This window comes from Mustela putorius, unplaced genomic scaffold, assembly GCF_011764305.1.
Source record: "Mustela putorius furo isolate JIRA1106 unplaced genomic scaffold, ASM1176430v1.1 tig00003845_pilon_pilon_pilon, whole genome shotgun sequence".
Classification (NCBI taxonomy): Eukaryota; Metazoa; Chordata; class Mammalia; order Carnivora; family Mustelidae; genus Mustela; species Mustela putorius.
The window spans coordinates 92,172,651-92,195,235 of NW_025421998.1; the positions used below are offsets into that span (position 1 = coordinate 92,172,651).

Below are 22,585 nucleotides of genomic sequence, written 5' to 3' on the forward strand. Positions count from 1 at the left end.
GATTCACTAGAAATGTATCCTTTCGTAAGGTGTGAGATACAATTATCTTCTTCTGTGGATGGCTACCCAGTCGCCTTAAACTCTTCTTTCCTTACTGATTTGAAATTATTGTACATTCAAGAGACAGGAAATGGAAAATGCACAAGTGGAAAATGATTACAAAGAGGTAATTTACAGGAAACTTAAAAAACAGGTTATATGAAGCAATGCTCAACTCCCTTAGTCAAGAGAGGGATGCAAATCAGAATAATAATGACTGGTTGGAGCATCTGGGTGGCTCAGTCAGTTGGGCATCTGCCTTGGGGGCTCAGGTCACGATCCCGGAGTCCAGGAGTCCCAGGATCCAGTCCTGCATCAGGCTCCCTGCTCAGTGGGGAGTCTGCTTCTCCCTTTATCCCTCAACCTGCTCGTGCTCTCTCACTTTTTTCTCAAGTAAATAAATACAATTAAAAAAATAATGACTGGCAAAAATTAAACTGGATTTGATGGTGGTGGTGGAGTAGAGGGCTGATATAACATAGGAAGTCACATGGACTCATGCAGCCATTCTAGAAAGCAGTCCCTTAATGTGTATGTGTGTCCTAGGACTCAGTGGTTCTCACCTGAGCATATGTCTCCCAGGAATTTTCACACAGATCCAAAAGGGGATATGAGTGTGTTCATAGTTGCACTGTGGGGTGGGGGGTGAGGGAGCAAGAGGTATTATGAGTGTTCATCATTAAGAGAATAGGAAAACGTGCTACTATAGATTAGTACTCTAAAGTTGTAAACCAGTGGGGCACCTGGATGGCTCAGTTGGTTGAGCAACCAACTCCTGATTTCAGCTGAGTTCATGATCTCAGGGTCAGGAGACTGAGCCCCTCAAGTTAAGCTCTGTGCTTAAAAGGGAGTTTGCTTGAGATACTCTCTCTCCCTCTGCCCTCCCCCTGCTCTCTCTCTCAAATAAATAAATCTTTAAAAAAAAGTTATAAACTGGTGTATTATTACAGACAGCAAACATGGGTGGATCTTAAAAATACAGTGTTGAGTGAAAAAGAAACAGAATGAGATGTATAATAATAAATTTACTATTAAAAATATTTGCATATAAAAACCACATATTTACAAAGTCACATAGAAACAAAAAATGAAACTTTATAATTCTGTCACTGGAGATAAGGAATGATGATAAGGTGAAATTTCAGAGAGGGGCAGGGGAGAGAGAGAGAGAGAAGAGTCATCAATGATGACAATGGGCCACAAACCAAGTATGAGTAATTCAATCTTCTTTGCCCAAACCAAACCAAACCAAACCAAACTCAAGGTTACCAATAATCCCCGTTTTGCCAAGTTTTGCCAAGTGCGGGAATCATCTCCCTGTCCTCATCATATTAGACTTGGTAGCATTCAACAGATAGTTGACAAGCCACTTTCTAAGATCATATTACTCTTCTACTTAAAATTTTCCAATGGCTCTGGTTTCAAGTATAATAAAATCCCAACTGGTTACAACATTCCATGTAAGCTGATTCCTATCTCCCTCTCAGATTTGTCTCTTCTATCTGTCCCCCTATTCACTCTGACCTTTCTTCTAACTCACCAAGTTTGTTCCCTTCACAAACTTTGCACTTGCTTTTCTTTCTCTGTTATATTCTTCCTTTGGATCTTCCCAAAATATTCTGGTCTTGACTCAAATGTGCCTTCCTCTGACAAGACTTAACATAAGAAGGATTAACATAACATTGAACTGTGGTCCATTTTACCTTTCTATGTTTTCACTGTTATTGCCAATTAAGCTTTCTCCAATTGTTCAACTCCAAAAGGCAACCATCTTACTACATTCATTTTGAGGAAGATGGGAAACAAGAATCTGGGGACAGCCCTGCTGTTCGGTCTCTAGGATAAAACATTAAAGGAGAAGCATTAAACAGTGGGGTTGTTTTTTACCTTTTCTATAAGTATATGTCTCCACAGGTGCAAGATTACCATACCCTGGGTTGAACATTAATCTTCAGCACAAGATTTGAGAGTCTGTAAAATTATAAAATTGTTGTGCTGAAGATGATGTGGATAGTAATTTTTCATGAAAAGGGTATGGAGCAGCTTGATCTCACAGGAGTTTTATATTTGTTGTATGTTTTATATAAGAAAACAAAATGGCTGATCTTATAGAATTATAGTTAAATAATGTGACTATCTTAGATATCTTTGATAATCTAAAATTTAAGGGATGCCTGGGTAGCTCAGTTGGTTAAGCAGCTGCCTTTGGCTCAGGTCATGATCCCATCATCCTGGGATCGAGTCCCACATTAGGCTCCTTGCTCAGCAGGAGCCTCTGCCTCTGCTGCCACTCTGCCTGCCTGTGCTCTCTCTCTCTCTCTGACAAATAAATAAATAAATAAATAAAATCTTTTTAAAAAATCTAAGATTTAAGACAAAGATATTCTGACTTCGCACTCAAGAGGAGTTGACTTTGACCTCTTCACATCCTCCTCAAAGGCCCTTAATATTGAACAAGAGTATTTAGGATTTCTCGAATTCCCAAGGTACAGCATAGATAGATATGCTGTACCCATAAAAAGTCCCTAAAGCAACAGAATTAATTTTTCCTCACCTATTCAGTCTCTAACTGTTATGGTGGCTATCCATTCAAACCGGTGATTGCAACCAGTGAGAAGCTGAAATCAATTTTTTTTTAAATATTTTATTTATTTATTTGACAGAGAGAGAGAGATCACAAGTAGGCAGAGTCAGGCAGAGAGAGAAGGGGAAGCAGGCTCCCCGCTGAGCAGAGAGCCCGATGCGGGGCTTGATCCCAGGACACTGAGATCATGACCCGAGCCAAAGGCAGCGGCTTAATCCACTGAGCCACCCAGGCGCCCCTGAAATCAATTTTAAAGGTCTAAGCAGCATTTTTTAAAAAATGAAATAGGCTACAACAGAATTTAATTGGGTTGAAAGTATCAGGGCACCTCCCTAATTCTTATTCAAGGCTCAAGTCCAGGAGGGAGAGCTAATATACCGGAATTTCTGGGTAGAATTTTTGGGCAGATAACATTGTACAGTCTAATTTTATTTCTCACAACTACTTCTACTTGAGATTTATGAAATTATGTACAGGGGAACTTTATTGCTGATAGAAAAATCCAGACTTTTCAACTGAGTTCCAATGAAGGACTTAAAGTATGTTTGGGGGAAAGGCGTGTCATCATTTATGATGTATGAATGCACTAAACTTATGGTGTGTGTGTTTGTGTGTGTGTGTGTGTTCTATTTATTAATCAAATCAGTGTAAATTGTTCCAAAGAAGTTGCTTTGTTATTAGAAGGAAAAGAAATAATAAAGTGAAAAATACAGGAACTGTGTTCAGGTGTATCTGCTAGATTTGGAAGTGCAGTGAAAAGACTGAGAAAAAAAATCTTCCTTTAATAATCGGAAAATAGGCTTTACATTTCAAAGAAGGAAAAGGTAACGCATTTCTGGCAAAGGAAAGATGAATATCTTCAAAATTAGAGGACATTTGAAAATATAACATTTAAGTCCCTAAACTAAGTTCTTAAAGAAAAAGGCATAAAGTTACTGGCACAATTTCTCAGTTGCTTCACAAATATTAATGAAAAAGACAATCTTTATGTTTAGTTGTGGCAGAAGAAAAATGATTCGCACTAAGTGCTAAGAAACTGCTTCCTCCAATATGTTGGTGCATATGTTTTTGGTGGCAAAGAGGCTGATAAACTCAAAGCTATGATTCCTGGCAATAGCATAGTATCAACTCAATTATCACAGAACACTGAGAAGAATCAATGATTATCATGCAGTTACAGTCCAACTTGATGGGAGTACTAATACTACAAGTTGTAGTTTTACACCAGATATGTGTAGCAAGCCAATTTTATAGAGGAGTTATTTTCTGTATGGAGAAAAACATATTCACAATAAGAGAACAGCACTTAAGTCAATAAAAAAACCATTGTACAGTTTATAATGGATAAAATATGTTATTCATTATATTAATGGATAATAATATAATGCACAAAAACCTTTATAAAATTTGTAATAGAATTGCAAGTGATAGGACAACAAATATGGTCAGGAAATTGTAGAGATACAAAAGAATTATTGAAAACTACTAAAAACAGAAGATAATTTGAAATATGAAATGAAAATCATAGTAAGATTCATTTGGTTTTCAAAACCTTAAGTAATTGAATTAAAGTTGATGTTCTATGAAGAGAATAAATTGTTGTGGTTTAGCACCTCATTTACACAGAAAAATGATTGCCATACATGAAATCTATCATTATGTTGGATTAAGATTAAAGATATTACCGCTAAGAAGAAAGTGGATTCATGTTACTATCCACAATGCCTATGTGAACTAGGATGTTCAATTTGACCCATTTTAAAAATAAAAAAAGATCAGGCTCAAGAGTAGACCAGATGTACATGCGGCATTGTCCTCATGCATTCTAGACTGGAATAAACCTATGAACAGGCAGAGACTTCCATGGCTTTAAATAAAATCTTTACTAATTTGCTTCTGTACCACTTATATTAAGATTGCTTTCCAAATTGTATTATAAAATACCTTTACATTGTATTAATTTTGTTCTTACTTTATTTTACACAGAACGTTTTGTATAGCTTGTATTTCAAGACATGTATGTGTGTGTATACCGGGTTTCAGTGTAGAATCTATCTCTCACTGTGAGTTGTGGTTTAAAAGTCAGAAAAACACTCAATGCTTCAGAAGTTCGAAGAGGACTTTGGAAGAGTAACACACCTGCAGAAGGATCTGGCCCACAGACCACCTCTTTGCTGTCTGAGCTAAACTGTGGGTGATACTGACTATGCATTCTATATGAAGTACAGAATTTATTTTGTAGGTAAGTTGCAGCTAGGACAAATACTGACATGATAAAAAGTGTTTTAGGGACACCTGGGTGGCTCAGTCAGTTAAGTGTCCCACTCCTGATTTCCGCTCAGGTCATGGTCTCAGGACTGTGGGATTGAGCTCGCCGCTTCACACCCCCACCCCAGCTCTGTGCTCAGTGCAGTTTGCTTCAAATTCTCTCGCTGTCTCCCTCCCTCTCAAACAAAATCTTAAAACAAAAACAAAAAACGTGTTTTAGAAGCATTAATATAGACCCACTGCAAGACTGGCAGGAAGAGAATGGGGACAGAAAATTTACTTAAATGCTGCTAAAACAACCTAGAAATGAGGCCACTAGTGCAGAAGCAAAATGGAAGCAACTGCAGAGAAGATAAGGGAGATAAAACGGCGCGCCAAGGAAAAATGATACCAATTTAGAGCTGGGAGGGACCTTTGGAGACATCCATCCCATCAGTATCTTCATACAATTAGTAAAAGTAACAGTAAAAAATTTTGAGAATTTATCTATGACGTCATACTGACCTAATCAAATAGTCCTCAGTACGTGTTAAACACTGTTAATCCGGTTAATGAAATCAGCAGAAGGCATGAGTTCTCTTCAGGATGCAGAGCGCGGGCCCTCGAATTTGCTTTCTATTTAATGGATTAAAATGGGCAATAACTCCGGTCCTTTAAAATCTGAATTCCAATTAGTTTGCCACGGGTGTGCCTACAAGGCTTCCCCCGTCAAGGCTCCCCTCCAGCCCGAAATGGGTCGTGAAAGTTCTACTTTCATAGAGTAGGTTCCCTAAAGTACCACCAAATCCTCCTGAGACGTTTTCTGCTAATTTCGGCAGTTTATGGACGAGCCCAGAACTATTCATTTACTGTACTCGTTCAATCACCCAACTTCAAACCGGTATTGTGCCTTTTACAACCGCGCCCCACACCGTCCCCACCGCGGCCGGGCGAGAAGAACAGGAGCCGGGCTAGGACCGGGAGGCCTGTGGGCGTCAGTGCGGCGCTCTGCGGAGAGAAGCCGCAGGGCGAGTCCGGCTGCAGTTAGCCATTTCCTTTCTTTCCCCGACACTTCACCGGCTGCGGGGCGCCGGGCGGGCAGGCACCGCGGCTGGTCCTCGCGTCCGTCACCCCTTTCTCCGTATCCGCCTCGCATAACCCGCTTGACAACCCCGATTCTCTAGAGCCGAGGGCGGCAGGCGTGAGCTCCAGCGCCATGATTAGGTCAGTCCCAGGCACATCCAGACGCTCGCTCCTAGCTGAGCCCCACATGCGTCGCCGGTTTCCGGGTGCTAGTGGGAAGCTCGGGAAACCCCAGACCCCTCCCTTTTAGGAAGGGCTCAGACGGCGTCTCCGTTTCCAAGGAAACTGGCCCTGCCACAACGTCACTTCCGCTGACCTGTCTGGACTCCAGACTGTTGAGAGGAAAAGAGGAAAACTGAGCCACAGCCACGACGGTGGACGCGAGCGTCTCCTGTCTGCGCATGCGCCCGCTCAGCGGCCTGCTTCTATTTATGTGGGGGATCCAACATGGCGGCTGCGGCGACCCTGGCGATGGCGGTGGAGCCCATCAGAACATAGTGGCGGGGAAGGGGGCACGGTCCGCACTCACGGTGGCGTCGGCAGAGACGACTGAGGGCGGTGGAGGGAAGAAAAGCGACGGAAAGCGAAAGGAAGGGCGGGCAGGCAGACAACTCGGCGTAGAACCGAGCGCCGGCTCGAGCGAAGGCAGAGGGCCAGAACAGTGGGGATGGCGGAGCCACGCAGAGTAGCGTTTATTAGCCTGTCACCGGTGAGGCGGCGCGAGGCCGACTACCCGGGGGCCGAACGCGAGCCCGAATACCCTCGCGAGCCCCCCCGGCTGGAGCCGCAGCCGTACCGCGAGCCGGCCCGGGTGGAGCAGCCGGCCCCGCGGGAGGCTGCCCCCCGGTCGGACGCGCAGCCCCCGCCGCGGGAGAAGCCGCTCCCCCAGCGCGAGGTCAGCCGCGCCGAGCCGCCCATGTCGCTGCAGCGGGAGCCCCCGCGGCCCGAGCCGCCGCCGCCGCCGCTCCCTCAGCTGCACTTGCAGCCGCCCCCGCCACGAGAGTCGGCTTCCCGGGCCGAGCCGCAGCAGAGGCCGCCGAGGGAGACAGTGCGCCTGGAGCTAGTGCTCAAGGATCCCACCGACGAGAGCTGCGTGGAGTTCAGTTACCCGGAGCTGCTGCTGTGCGGAGAACAACGGGTACAGAAGATTCTCCCTCACCCCCCAGACCCTGGGAGCCTCAGGACGCGTCCGTTTCTCCCAGTGGTTCGCACCTTCCGACGCCGGCTTTGCGCGTCTCGGGTCGCCTGGGAGGGTGGGCTGGAGGGGGCAGGGGCCGGACGGGTGGACCAGTGGTTGGTGCTGCTTTTCCCCTGCTCCCCTGGGTTGGCCAAGGCTCCCACCCGGCTCTACACCCCTCGCCCTCCCCCCCCCCCCCGCCCCGCCTCGTGCGCCCGCTCCAGTTGCCGCTCGGAGCCGGTTTTCCTCTGCACCTTTCGAGACCTCCGAATTTACACCTTTCTGCTCCCCGCACAGAATTTGGGGGCTCTGCAAGTTACGTGGCTGGGTTTTCCTTGTGGAGCTCCAGCAGTCGTTCCAGTAGAAAGGAAGAGAAAACCTTGGGGGACACGCCCCCCATCCGAAGCAGGGAGATAGTGTAACCCCTCCATATCCTCCTCCTCTTCATCACTATATGTTATGCTTGGCGCTGAGATGTGCTTAGGAGCGTAGGGTATTTCTCTTAATTTAGAAGTGCATTTGAAAGTAATCTAAAAATTTTCAGACTAAGGATTCCACTCTAGGAATGAAGAAGAAGCGGCTTGGTTATTTGGTTACTTATTTTTCTCTCTCATCTTGGTATTGGTACACCTACTTAGCTTTGTTTTCTCTAGAATTTGTTTTTACTGTAATTGAATGGGAAGGTGTCTCCTGTTTTATTTGGCGCCTGCTGTCATACTGTCTTATTTGAGTGTATATCATTAGTTTATAAGTCTAGGTTGGAGGATGTTGCACTAGCCATTGTAATTTTTGGAGACCGATGAAACACAGCTTTGAATTTTTAGGAACTGGTTGAAAATATATAAGTATGCCTTTGGTGGAACCGGTGAACATCAGTGATAGGAGAGAGGTTTGTTAGTAATTGTAATTTTTATTGTAGGTTTGGTGATCTTTAGAAGTAAACTAGAGAGGGAAATGATAGAGTAACTAATAAAAGAACAGTTTCCTCTGTTGTTTAGAGATTACGCTCTTAGGTTTTGCTCTAGCACAGGTCTAATGGACTCCAGAAGTCATTTGTTTTGTTTTCATTCTCAACTATCTTTGTACTTGGATGATTCTTAAGTTTAAAAATAATCATATTAAACAAGTCACTGGATTTTGTTTATTTTAAGGCCAATTAATCTTTTTTTTTTTTTTAAAGATTTTATTTATTTATTTGACAGAGAGAGATCACAAGTAGGCAGAGAGGCAGGCAGAGAGAGAGGAGGAAGCGGGCTCCCTGCTGAGCAGAGAGCCCGATGCGGGACTCGATCCCAGGATCCCGAGATCATGACCTGAGCCGAAGGCAGCGGCTTAACCCACTGAGCCACCCAGGCGCCCAAGGCCAATTAATCTTTTGATCATTATTTACAAATACTGCTGTGTGGCCAAATCACTACTATATGTTTGCAGCCACAATGAATTGTTAAGGGTAGAGATCATTTTGGCCATTTTCACAAACATTTTGTCCTTCAGACTCACTTTAGTGCCACTACTATTTATAAATGTGATGTTAGTTTTTTTTCCAAAAGCATTTTGAAAATACTAGATTGGAGCATTTTTCAGATTTGATCTAATCCAAGTGAGTGTGCAGTTTTACTCCCTAACTTTCTTTATAAATTACAGATGAAAAGTATCGTATTTGGGTAAAAGTACATTATGGTAGCCAACATCTACTAAATTCTTCCTATGTGTGTGCTAGACACAGTACTAAGTAAGGTGTATGGCTTATATAATTTAGTTCAGCAGTGCTCCTTGAGATTGGAACCATTATATCTCCACTTTACAGATGAGGAGGCTAAGGCACAAAGTGCTTGTACGTAATTTTATTAGTACTTCTTCCTGTACAAGTACCAATTCTTAGTAAAACAAAATTTCTTAAAATTGTATAGTTTAAATTTGGAGGATCCTGCCAAAATGGACTAAAATTAGAGTTACAGTAGAAATACAGAGATTTCTATTATCCTCCTAATGCTATGATATTCATGTCGTGATTAAGAATAGATATGTACCTTTTAATTATGGCAAAAAACTTAAATTTGACACCCTTGCTTGCTAATCTGATAATATCAGAACTACTAGTTTCATATAATAGGAGAAAGATAAATAATTCAGTTTCATTTTTCTGTTTATACTATCAACTTAGAGGTATATTGGTTGAATTTTCTTGTATATTTAGCTATATATCACTTGTATTCTGAACAAAAAAAAACCCCATTGTTTATACAATGCATCTTTGCGACCGAGTTTTGCCAGATTTACTAATGATTACTCCCAGTGAACATTTATTACATGAGGAATTGTAGAAGATATTTCTCTAAATGAAGTTGTCATATTTCCATGAAAGGAAATCCTAGTAGTAGAAACCAACAAAAAGCTAAATGAGATCAACAGAATTGATCTGCAGCGTGGCAATTCCCAAATTTGGTTTTTCTTCCCCTGAAGGAGAGTCTAGTTATTTTTAAGGATGTTATAATATTTTCAAAATAGTCTAAACTTTGAGTTGTTGTAATTGAACAACGTGTTACAGAGTTTGAGTAGAAAGGGGAGAGAAGGAGATGGTATAAAATGAAAGCAAAAAGATTCTGAATTTTGAAATAGCCATCTGTCACTGAATTAAGATTTTAGTTGATAGGTATAAGTATAAATCTGTCGCATGTGAATACCATCTATATTGGGGTGCATTTAAATCACCCCCTTCATAAATATGAGTAGTAAAACCCAGGTTAACTGAATGCAATCAGAATTTTTTGTATACTCTTATTATTTTTTTAATGAGGAAAAGCACAGTTAACTAAGTGTATGCTGGCAAGAACAAAACCCATTCTTGTCAGTTTGTAAGGACACAGGTTAGCTAAACTTTTAATCTTGTTATCTCTCTAAGCTACTAAGCTCTGATTGAGGTAGTTCAAGATGATGACTGGGGCACTGCCATCCTCTCTATCCTCAAAGATTAATTTGTTCACCATTTCTGGCTAAAGAGAAATAGCACAGTTTAGTAATAAGTTCTGGCAGTAATTGATATGCAAATAATTTTTGTTTGACTCATAGTAAATCAGAGAATCAGTTAACCAGAACATCCACTTGTGAATGTGATTAATTGAGCATTTACTATAAAAAGAATAAGTGATTATAGTGTCAGTGTAGTTACACTGTTCGAGAATTCTGTGTTATTCCATTGTTTGTCATACTGCATATTTTTTATAACATCTGAAAGATCTGAAGATGGTGTTAATGAGTTAATATCAAAGGACAAAATTACAATAATGTTATTGCCTATGGGTAGTTGGCAATTTTGATATTTACTGATTTGCAGATTATCTTTTCACATGGAAAACATAAAGCTCACTTAGAGCCTTGATTGTGGGTAGGAGTTTATTTCTTAACTATGAGAGAAAAGTGAGTCATTTTTCTTAACTCTGTTTTTATAGACTGTGAAGAGTAAGAGATTTACTCTTGATTCCTCTATAAAGTCTATACAGAATGTTATATAATGACATTTAAGGTAATTGTTATTAAAAAATATATGTCCGTGTGTTTACACTTCACATATGAAATGGGACAGCTCAGTAATAAGACTTCACAGTGACATGAAGTAACAGTTGATAATGTCAAGGCATGGGGGTTGCACACTGTCCTTTAGTCTTAAGTTAAGGCGATCTCTTGAACATGCCTAGTATTTATTTCATTATCGGTCTCTTCCCCCTAATTTATTTATTCTTTTCATGTCATATATATTCATTCCAAGGGTAACTCCAACTGGGACAAAGGATTTTGTAAATACATTACTTATTACAGTAGTTAATTTAAAACATTGATTCTAAGATTAATTTTTTTTTTAAGATTTTATTTATTTATTTGACAGAGAGAAATCACAAGTAGATGGAGAGGCAGGCAGAGAGAGAGGGAAGCAAGCTCTCTGCTGAGCAGAGAGCCCGATGCGGGACTCGATCCCAGGACTCTGAGATCATGACCTGAGCCGAAGGCAGCGGCTTAACCCACTGAGCCACCCAGGCGCCCCTAAGATTAATTTTTTTAAGCTTTAAGAATATCCCTTTAGGGTGCCTCGGTGGCTCAGTTGGTTGAGCAACTGCTTTCAGCTCAGGTCATGATCCTGGAGTCCTAGGAGGAGTCTTGAGTCCTGCATCGGGCTCCCTGCTCAGCAGGGGGTCTGCTTCTCCCTCTGACCTTCCCTCTCTCATGCTCATTCTCATGCTCTCTCTCTCAAATAAATCAATAAAATCTTCAAAAAAAAAAAAAAAAGAGTATCCCTTTATTCTAATACTTTAGGTCTGATGAATTGTTTTGTATTCATTCAGTTCATATTTTTCTGTCATATTTTTAGACTAATTGTATCTCAGCTTTCATATCCAGGATGAAGTGTGTCATTTCCAAAGTGTGCCGATCTTTGTCCCCTCTGCATTTTTTTTCTTCAGGTTCAGCCAAACCTTTATCCAGTATTTCAGTTTTTTTTTTTTTTTTAAGATTTTATTTATTTATTTGACAGAGAGAGATCACAAGTAGGCAGAGAGGCAGGCAGAGAGAGAGAGGGGGAGGAAGCAGACCCCCTGCTGAACAGAGAGCCCGATTCGGGACTCCATCCCAGGACCCTGAGATCATGACCCGAGCCGAAGGCAATGGCTTAACCCACTGAGCCACCCAGGCGCCCCAGTATTTCAGTTTTAATATTCTTTATTTTTAATTACTTGAAGAAGCTACTTCATAAAAACACCTAGCCAAGATTAACTTTCTAGTCAGTTGTCCATAATTAGACACAGGTAGCATTTTTATTCATATGCAGCTCCTTGTTTTCCCTTTTTTTGTATTGAAAACCTGTGTGTGTATGAAAGGTGTCTGCTAAAATAGTAAACTTGAATAAAGGTTGTGATTTATCTTTTTGTTTGTTTTAGTAAATAGATGGTAAATGTGGGATCCTACCTGTGTGTGTGGTTTTTTAAAACCATGTATTATGATAAATTTTCATTCTCCCCTGCTAGAAGGAAGCCATGGGAATGTAGTCTATTTGCAACTTTCAGTTTTCTAGCTTTGTTTAAAAGAAGTATGTACTCCCTGAAGGAATACTGATGGACAAAAAGGAGGTGATGTAGACTGAGGTGTTGATGCTGGGCCTCAGCAGAAGGCTATAGCAGCTGCAGATAGCCTCGTGGTAGCTAGGGCATATGGTTCAGGGTTGATGTCGGTTAATAACCTGGAGAGCCTTTGAGAAGCATTTCCTGACCAAAGCAGTTATTTTGAGGGGAAAGATCTCAAACCAGAGTTATAAGTGGGATTTTCATTTTTACCTAATTTTTCTTGGGGCATTTTTGGCCTTTTTATTTTGGATGGGGTGTCCATAGATCATTTTGTAGGAGGAGACAATTTGATTTGTTGAGTTATGAACCAACGAAAACCTTGAGAGTGTGTAAGAACCCATTGAAACTGCAAGTATTTTTGCTACGAACCAACATTTCTTTCTAGTTTTAATGTGTCTAACTTATTTGGTTGTTTTTTTTTTTTTTTTAGATTTTATTTATTTATTTGACAGACAGAGATCACATGTAGGCAGAGAGGCAGGTAGAGAGAGGGGGAAGCAGGCTCCCTGCTGAGCAGAGAGCCTGATGTGGGGCTTGATCCTAGGACCCTAGGATCATGACCTGAGCTGAAGGCAGAGGCTTTAACCCACTGAGCCACCCAGGCGCCCACTAACTTATTTGTTAATATTTGGAAAATTTGACTCTAATTATTAAATTTAAGGATGCATTCAACTCTGGTTAAAGTAATATTAATACTCACATTTCTTTTCCTATTTACTTTGAATCAGAAGAAGCCCATTCACACAGAAGACCCATTTAATGATGAGCATCAAGAGAGGCAAGAAGTGGAAATGTTGGCTAAGAAGTTTGAAATGAAATATGTGAGTATAATATATTCTTCATTTAGATAATTTTACCTTACTGATTTTTGTTTTCCCCCCCTCTTGGTGACTGGTTGGGAAGGCTTATAATATCCATTGCCCACCTTGTTTTGCTCTCATAAATTGAACCCAAATAAATGGTTAGACAAAGATTTTGATAGGTTTGTGGTGGCTAAAATAGTAACCGTCATTTATTGTACCCCTTCTAGAGCCCAGGAAGCTTGCTTAACATATGTTATCTTCCATCCTTCCTTCCTAAAACTACATAGTAAGTAATACTGACCACATTTTACAAATGAAGAAACTGAGGCTCTGAGCTCAAGGTCACACAGTGGCAAGAACCAGGCTGCATAGCCAGGTCTGTCTGCCTCTAATCCTTTGCCTTTTCTGCCTTTGAGAAGGCTGCTTTAATTCCTTTGATGTAGTATTTCTTAAGCCTTCCTGCCTCTTTTGAGTTTAAGAAAATGAACATGTATATTTCTAGCATACACATTCTGGGATCGGAATCAATCCGCAGCAGCATGAAATTTCTTTGAAAGTATCTTGTTTACCTTAAACATTCATGTACATTTTATACCCTATACCATAAGTAGATTGATACTTGTTTTAATACAAAAGTGAATTCTAATTACCTGATTGTGAAGTTGCTTAACATTTTTCTCACATTTTCTAGCATAATTGAGTTTATAGGAAAGCTCCCTCTTTCCCCATCTTTATCCTATGGCTTTATTTCGTGGCACTTTACTAAAATACAGCTCATGAAAAGAAAGACAACTTCTGCTTCCTGTCTGAGTAATGCGGAGTATCTCACAGAGATAGGAGGTCAGCTCACACTAGCCCTGTCATTCTTGTTATCTTCCCTGTGCAACTGGGATCTTGGTTGATAGGTGTTGGCTCCTGGTGCTAATGAATCTGTTTGGGGTCGGGGAAATGTATGAGAATACTTTGGAATGGAGGTCAGGTTGTAGGCCATACTTTGCCATCTACAAATTGTTCTTTGGTAAAGTTATTTAACCTTTTTGGGCCCCAGTTTTCTTTTTTTGAAAATGTTTCAAGTTTCCTTCTGCCTTTATATTCTGTGACTATATAAAAATTTTAGGGATGGATTGGTGGGTGTTTTGATGGAAAGAGTAGCAAAAGTTGTTACTTAAATTGTAGTGTTTAATTACAATAAAATGTTTTGCAAGTTCTAAATCCTAACGTACTATGGCTTTTACTTTTTTTTTAAGGACTTTATTTATTTGACAGAGAGAGAGAGAGATCACAAGTAGGCAGAGAGGCAGGCAGAGAGAGAGGGAAGCAGGCTCCCCGCCAAGCAGAAAGCCCAATATGGGGCTCAATCCCAGGACCCTGAGATCATGACCTGAGCCGAAGGCAGAGGCTTTAACCCACTGAGCCACCCAGGTGCCCCACCCGGCTTTTTCTTTTTTAAGATATTTGTTTTTAAGTAATCTGTACACCCAGTGTGGGGTTTGAACTTATGAGCCCAAGATGAAGAGTCACATGTTCTATTAACTGAGCCACCCAGGCACCCCTATAGCTTTTTTATATAAGTTAATAAATACATTGGTTAAATTTAATGTTTTAAGCAGGCAATATATTTTCGTGGTTCAGAACTCAAAAATTAGAGAGGGAAAAATCTTTCATTCTGTTGTTCACCCACATAATCTCACTTCCTAGAGGCATGTAATGTTTTGGGGATCCTTTTAGAAATGTTTAGGTATATCTATGTATATCTCTGTGTATACGTGTATTAACCCAACCCCCATATCTCTTTACACATTACAGAAGATGCAGTTCTGGTCTTTGCTTTTTTTCTGTTACTATAACTTGGAGATTTTTTCATATCAGTACAAAGAGAGCTTTCTTATCTCTCTCTCTCTCTCTTTTTAGGGCTTCATGGTATTCCATAATATGGACATACCACATTTTATTTAACCAGTCCCCAGATGATCCAAGTTTCTAAAAATTGGCTTTTATAAGTAGTGCCACAGTAAATTACTTAGTAGCATGGCATTTCACATATTTGCAAGTTTATCTCTTGGACAGATTCCTAGAAGTGGAATTTTTAGGTCAAAATATTTATGCATTTATTTAGTTTATTTAGTTTGGTTATATTTTGCCAAATTACCAGTTCCTAAGTCACCAGTTTCCATTCCCTCCCGCAGTGCATCAGAGTGCTTATTTTTCTATAGGTTTTAAAACTAAGGATTAGGATTGCCCTTTGCAAATGGAAAAATTCCTATCATATGATCCTATAAGTAATGTGATTCAGTATGTGATCTACTGCCTCAGAGTTAGCATTAAATCATCTTGGGGAGCCCTGGAATCATTCTTGGCATGGAAAAACCAATGTTCTGAAGAAGTTGGTTGATGTGTAAAATGGAGCTCCAAATAACTGTGATATCTCCAGGCACTGCCATTGTGCAGGGAAAGGTGTTGTTCTTGTTATAATTTAAATTAATGGGCTGTAATTCTTCTGTAGATTTTTATTTTGGCTACTCTCTTATTTCCATTCTAAGCAGAGATTTTAGATGTCCTGTGTCATGAAGTCTTTATATGCCATGAGTATTATAGGCATTAAGTGTGTATATTATAACAATTATAGGCATTATATGTAACAAATGATTTGGACCCTTGTAAGAAGGCCATCCAGCTAAAAGTGACTGGGAGACAGATGATGCTTCATCCAGCTCTAGGCTCTGGGGTGTCACAAAAGACAACTCCTAAACAACTAAGGGTTTTTTGGTGTTCTATATGTTTATTTATATTTATGCATATATTATATGTATATTTATATTTTAAGTAAATAGGCTTTTAAATGCTGCATTTAAAATCTTGCAAAATGTGGGATGCCTGGGTGGCTCAGTTGGTTAAGCAGCTGCCTTCGGCTTAGGTCATGATCCCAGCGTCCTGGGATCGAGTCCCACATTGGGCTCCTTGCTCAGCAGGGAGCCTGCTTCTGCCTCTGCCTGCCATTCTGTCTGCCTGTGCTCGCTCTCTCCCCCGCCCCCGATAAATAAATAAAATCTTAAAAAAAAAAAAAAATCTTGCAAAATGTTAACGCACCAAGGTTACATTTCCCTTAGAAATTTTTTTTTTGGCAGTGATAAAAAGAGGACTTCATTCTTGGAGACTTATAAAACATAAAACTAGCCACCTTTTCCTCTTGCTTTTGTTTCCTTCATATTATACTTTAGATGTTCTTATCATTATTTCTGAAAATCACTTAAGGTTGCTTCTAAGTCATTGTTTCTTAGAACAAGAGGTGCAGTTTTTGGTTAAGTTTTGTGTATAAAAAAAGATTTTGAGCATTTACATTGGACACACAAAGGGGCATGATAGTCGCTCTCTCCTGGAACTTTCCAATTAATTGGGAAAATGAGACATACATATGACTCACAAATGTAGTACCAAGCAGTGTCTATGGAATTGAAAGACTCTGGGGATTTGAAAGTGCATAGAAGGGCCAGTTGAGTCTTGAAATTTGAAGGAATTTTGGAGACTTTGGTGCAGAATCGTTGAATGGATTCTTCCAATCTCCTGTGGAACCACATTTCTCTGTAATCCCTGGAATAGTTTTTCTACCCTTTGTAGGCTATCCAGTGGATAAGAGGCAGCAACAATGTATTGTAGTGGAAGGAGCACAGGATTATGAGTTAACATAGCTGGATTCTAATCCTGTCTTTGCCATATTAACTAGCTGGGTGACCTTAGTACAGGCTCTTGGCTTTTTTATGCTTTGGTATCTGAGGGGAGAACACTATCTGCTTAGCCAACTTTATATTTATAGCACAGGGGTTTTGTCAACATCAGATGAAAAAATAGATTTTTAATGTCGGAAATATTTAAAGTGCTATCTGAATATGAAATACTGTTTATTTAAACATATTACTCTTGTAGAGAACTGCTTGTATTCTATACATGTCATAAATTCTTTTTTTTTTTTTAAAGATTTTATTTATTTATTCGACTGACAGATCACAAGTAGGCAGAGAGGCAGGCAGAGAGAGAGTGAGAAGCAGGCTCCCTGCCAAGGAGAGAGCCCGATGCGGGGCTTGATCCCAGGACCCTAGGATCATGACCTGAGCTGAAGGCAGAGGCTTTAACCCACTGAGCCACCCAGGCGCCCGTCATAAATTCTTTTTAACATAAACATGTATGGGATTTTTTTAACCTCTATTAATTGACCACCCCTTTAATTTTGATCTTTTAGTTTAGTTCAGGCATTCTGTTCCAAATGGCCTTTTTTTTTTTTTAGTCCTTCAATCACTATTTACAGGTTCTTCTTAATTATTAGGGTCTTCTTAAAGACCACAGTAAATTACTTGGAATCCTTTAAGAAACTCGTTGGGCCAACAGTGATGTGGGAGAGTACACTTTGTCCAGTGCTAGGCTCTCACAAAAGATCACTCGTAAATAATCACTGACGATCTTTATTGACGATACTTTACTGTCTAATAGTTCCCTTTAGTGTTCTCTAGTTCAGGAGTAGCAAAGTCAAATGACCCCAAGATGCCCACCAAACTACCAGTGAAGCAGGCCAGTTGAACAGTAAAGTTGGGGATTTATTTGAACTAGGGGACAGCTGCTGCCCAGCTCCAGCCTTTGTCACTTCTGAGGGACCGGGCTAGGGTTGCCAAATCTTTACATTTCTCAAAAGAAGGCTGAAATATGGATTTTCTTCTTTTCTTACTTTGAAATGTTGGCTTCTAGGGAGTCACATCCAGCTCTCAAGGTCTAGTTGGAGACATTGGTATACTTGCTTCACTATTTTTTTTCTTATTTAACTCATCAGTCCATCTGTGCCATTCTCTGTCTCTCTCTCTCTTTTTTTAAATTAATATTTATTTATTTATTTAATAAACATGTAATGTATTTTTAGCCCCAGGGGTACAGGTCTGTGAATTGCCAGGTTTACACACTGCACAGCACTCACCATAGCACATACCCTCCCCAATGTCTCTAACCCCACCCCTCCTTCCCCCCTCCCCCCCAGCAACCCTCAGTTTGTTTTCTGAGATTAAGAGTCATTTATGGTTTGTCTCCCTCCCTATCCCATCTTGTTTCATTTATTCTTCTCCTACCCCCTAACCCCCCACGTTGCATCTCCACTTCCTCATATCAGGGAGATCATGTGATAGTTGTCCTTCTCCGATTGACTTATTTCACTAAGCATGATACCTTCTAGTTCCATCCACGTCATCGTAAATGGCAAGATTTAATTTCTTTTTATGGCTGCATAGTATTCCATTGTATATATATACCACATCTTCTTTATCCATTCATCTGTTGATGGACATCTAGGTTCTTTCCGTAGTTTGGCTATTGTGGACATTGCCGCTATAAACATTTGGGTGCACGTGCCCCTTAGAATCACTATGTTTGTATCTTTAGGGTAAATACCCAGTAGTGCAATTGCTGGGTCCTAGGGTAGTTTTTTTTTGTGTTGGTTTTTTTTTTTTTTTCTGAGGAACCTCCATGCTGTTTTCCAGAGTGGTTGCACCAGCTTGCATTCCCACCAACAGTGTAGGAGGGTTCCCCTTTCTCCACATCCTCGCCAGCATCTGTCATTTCTTGACTTGTTAATTTTAGCCATGCTGACTGGTGTGAGGTGGTATCTTATTGTGGTTTTGATTTGTATTTCCCTGATGCCGAGTGGATGTGGAGCACTTTTTCATGTGTCTGTTGGCCATTTGGATGTCGTCTTTGCAGAAATGTCTGTTCATGTTTTCTGCCCATTTCTTAATTGGATTATTTGTTCTTTGGGTGTTGAGTTTGCTAAGTTTGTTACAGATTTTGGACACTAGCCCTTTATCTGATATTTCGTTTGCAAATATGTTCTCCCATTCTGTCAGTTTTATTTTGGTTTTGTTAACTGTTTCCTCTGCTGTGCAAAAGCTTTTGATCTTGATGAAATCCCAATAGTTCATTTTTGCCCTTGCTTCTGTTGCCTTTGGCGGTGTCCTAGGAAGGCACTGCTGCGGCTGAGGTCGAAGAGGCTGCTGCCTGTGTTCTCCTCAAGGATTTTGATGGATTCCTTTCTCACATTGAGGTTCTTCATCTATTTTGAGTCTATTTTTGTGTGTGGTGTAAGGAAATGGTCCAATTTCATTTTTCTGCATGTGGCTGTCCAATTTTCCCAACACCATTTATTGAAGAGGCTGTCTTTTTTCCATTGGACATTCTTTCCTGATTTGTCGAAGATTAGTTGACCATAGAGTTGAGGGTCTATTTCTGGGCTCTATTCTGTTCCATTGATCTATGTGTCTGTTTTTGTGCCAGTACCATGCTGTCTTGATGATGACAGCTTTGTAATAGAGCTTGAAGTCCGGAATTATGATGCCACCAACTTTGGCTTTCTTTTTCAATATTCCTTTGTCTATTTGAGGTCTTTTCTGGTTCCATATAAATTTTAGGATTATTTGTTCCATTTCTTTGAAAAAAATGGGTGGGATTTTGATAGGGATTGCATTAAATGTGTAGATTGCTTTAGGTAGCATAGACATTTTCACAATATTTGTTCTTCCAATCCAGGAGCATGGAACATTTTTCCATTTCTTTTTGTCTTCCTCTGTTTCTTTCATGAGTACTTTATAGTTTTCTGAGTATAGATTCTTAGCCTCTTTGGTTAGGTTTATTCCTAGGTATCTCATAGTTTTGGGTGCAGTTGTAAATGGGATTGACTCCTTAATTTCTCTTTCTTCTGTCTTGTTGGTGGTGTAGAGAAATGCAACTGATTTCTGTGCATTGATTTTATATCCTGCCACTTTACTAAATTCCTGTACAAGTTCTAGCAGTTTTGGAGTGGAGTCTTTTGGGTTTTCCACATGCAGTATCATATCATCTGCGAAGAATGATAGTTTGACTTCTTCTTTGCCGATTTGGATGCTTTTAATTTCCTTTTGTGATTGTCTGATTGCTGAGGCTAGGACTTCTAGTACTATGTTGAATAGCAGTGGTGATAATGGACATCCCTGCCGCGTTCCTGACCTTAGTGGAAAAGCTTTCAGCTTTTCCTCCATTGCGAATGATATTTGCAGTTTTTCATAGATGGCTTTGATAATATTGTGCCTTCTATTTGATAATATGTGCCTTCTATCCCTACACTTTGAAGAGTTTTGATCAGGAAGGGATGCTGTACTTTGTCAAATGCTTTTTCAGCATCTATTGAGAGTATCATATGGTCCTTGTTCTTTCTTTTATTAATGTGTTGTATCACATTGATTGATTTGCAGATGTTGAACCAACCTTGCAGACCTGAATAAATCCCACTTGGTCATGGTGAATAATACTTTTAATGTACTGTTGAATCCTATTGGCTAGTATTTTGGTGAGAATTTTCGCATCTGTGTTCATTAAGGATATTGGTCTGTACTTTTTTGATGGGATCCTTGTCTGGTTTTGGGATCAAGGTGATGCTGGCTTCATAAAATGAGTTTGGAAGTTTTCCTTCCATTTCTATTTTTTGGAACAGTTTCAGGAGAATAGGAATTAGTTCTTCTTTAAATGTTTGGTAGAATTCCCCCGGGAAACCGTCTGGCCCTGGGCTTTTGTTTGTTTGGAGATTTTTGATGACTGTTTCAATCTCCTTACTGGTGAGGGTCTGTTCAGGTTTTCTGTTTCTTCCTAGTTCAGTTGTAGTAGTTTATATGTCTCTAGGAATGCATCCATTTCTTCCAGACTGTCTAATTTGTTTGCATAGAGTTGCTCATAGTATGTTCTTATAGTTGTTTGTATTTCTTTGGTGTTTGTTGTGGTCTTTCCTCTTTCATTCATGATTTTATTTATTTGGGTCCTTTCTCTTTTCTTTTTGATAAGTCTGGCCAGGGGTTTATCAATCTTAGCAATTCTTTCAAAGAACCAGCTCCTAGTTTCATTGATTTGTTCTATTGTTTTTTTGGTTTCTATTTCATTGATTTCTGCTCTGATCTTTATTATTTCTCTTCTCCTGCTGGGTTTAGGGTTTCTTTCTTGTTCTTTCTCCAGCTCCTTTAGGTGTAGGGTTAGGTTCTGTATTTGACACTTTCTTGTTTCTTGAGAAAGGCTTGTACCGCTATATATTTTCCTCCCAGGACTGCCTTTGCTGTGTCCCACAGATTTTGAACCGTTGTGTTTTCATTATCATTTGTTTCCATGAATTTTTTCAATTCTTCTTTAATTTCCTTGGTGACTCATTCATTCTTTAGAAGGATGCTGTTTAGTCTCCATGTATTTGGGTTCTTTCCAAATTTCTTCTTGTGATTAAGTTCTAGCTTCAGATAATTGTGGTCTGAAAATATGCAGGGTATGATCCCAAGCTTTTGATACCAGTTGAGACCTGATTTAGGACCCAGGATGTGATCTATTCTGGAGAATGTTCCATGTGCACTAGAGAAGAATGTGTATTCTGTTGCTTTGGGATGAAATGTTCTGAATATATCTGTGATGTTCATCTGGTCCAGTGTGTCATTTAAAGCCTTTATTTCCTTGTTGATCTTTTGCTTGGATGATCTGTCCATTTCAGTGAGGGGAGTGTTAAAATCCCCGACTATTAGTGTATTATTATCGATGTATTTCTTTGATTTTGTTATTAATTGGTTTATATAGTTGTCTGCTCCCATGTTAGGGGCATAGATATTTAAAATTGTTAGATCTTCTTGTTGGACAGACCCTTTGAATATGATATAGTGTCCTTCCTCATCTCTTATTATAGTCTTTGGCTTAAAATCTAATTGATCTGGTATAAGGATTACCACCCCAGCTTTCTTCTCATGTCCATCAGCATGGTAAATTGTTTTCCACTCCCTCACTTTAAATCTGGAGGTGTCTTTGGGTCTAAAATGAATTTCTTGTAGGCAACATATAGATGGGTTTTGTTTTTTTATCCATTCTGATACCCTGTGTCTTTTGATTGGAGCCTTTAGCCCATTAACATTCAGGGTAACTATTGAGAGATAGGAATTTAGTGCCATTGTATTGCCTGTAAGGTGAATGTTACTGTATATTGTCTCTGTTCCTTTCTGATCTACTACTTTCAGGCTCTCTCTTTGCTTAGAGGACCCCTTCCAATATTTCCTGTAGAGCTGGTTTGGTGTTTGCAAATTCTTTCAGTTTTTGTTTGTCCTGGAAGCTTTTTATCTCTCCTTCTATTTTCAATGATAGTGATAGCCCAGTTGGATATAGTATTCTTGGCTGCATGTTTTTCTCGTTTAGTGCTCTGAATGTATCTTGCCAGTTCTTTCTGGCCTGCCAGGTCTCTGTGGATAAGTCCGCTGCCAATCTAATATTTTTACCATTGTATGTTACAGACTTCTTTTCCCAGGCTGCTTTCAGGATTTTCTCTTTGTTGCTAAGACTTGTAAATTTTACTATTAGGTGACAGAGTGTGGACCTATTCTTGTTGATTTTGAGGGGGGTTCTCTGCACCTCTGGATTTTGATGCTTGTTCCCTTTGCCATATTAGGGAAATTCTCTCCAATAATTCTTTCCAATATACCTTCTGCTCCCCTCTTTCTTGTTCTTCTAGAATCCCAATTATTCT

At 40.0% G+C, this 22,585-nt stretch overlaps 1 protein-coding gene across 4 annotated transcripts in view; it reads left to right on the forward strand.

Moving 5' to 3' along the window:
- Nucleotides 1–6,292: 6,292 nt before the first annotated feature.
- Nucleotides 6,293–22,585, forward strand: part of UBN2 (ubinuclein 2) — an 85,971-nt gene continuing 69,678 nt past the window's right edge. For 2 of the 4 annotated variants that reach the window (XM_045063031.1, XM_045063033.1), the window contains exons 1-2: nucleotides 6,294–7,091; nucleotides 12,970–13,062. In XM_045063031.1, coding sequence (XP_044918966.1) covers nucleotides 6,621–7,091; nucleotides 12,970–13,062 — 564 coding nt within the window. In that variant the 5' untranslated portion in view covers nucleotides 6,294–6,620. Of the gene's footprint in view, nucleotides 7,092–12,969; nucleotides 13,063–22,585 lie in introns of all 4 variants that reach the window. The other 2 variants (XM_045063034.1, XM_045063032.1) reach the window with 2 other exon arrangements.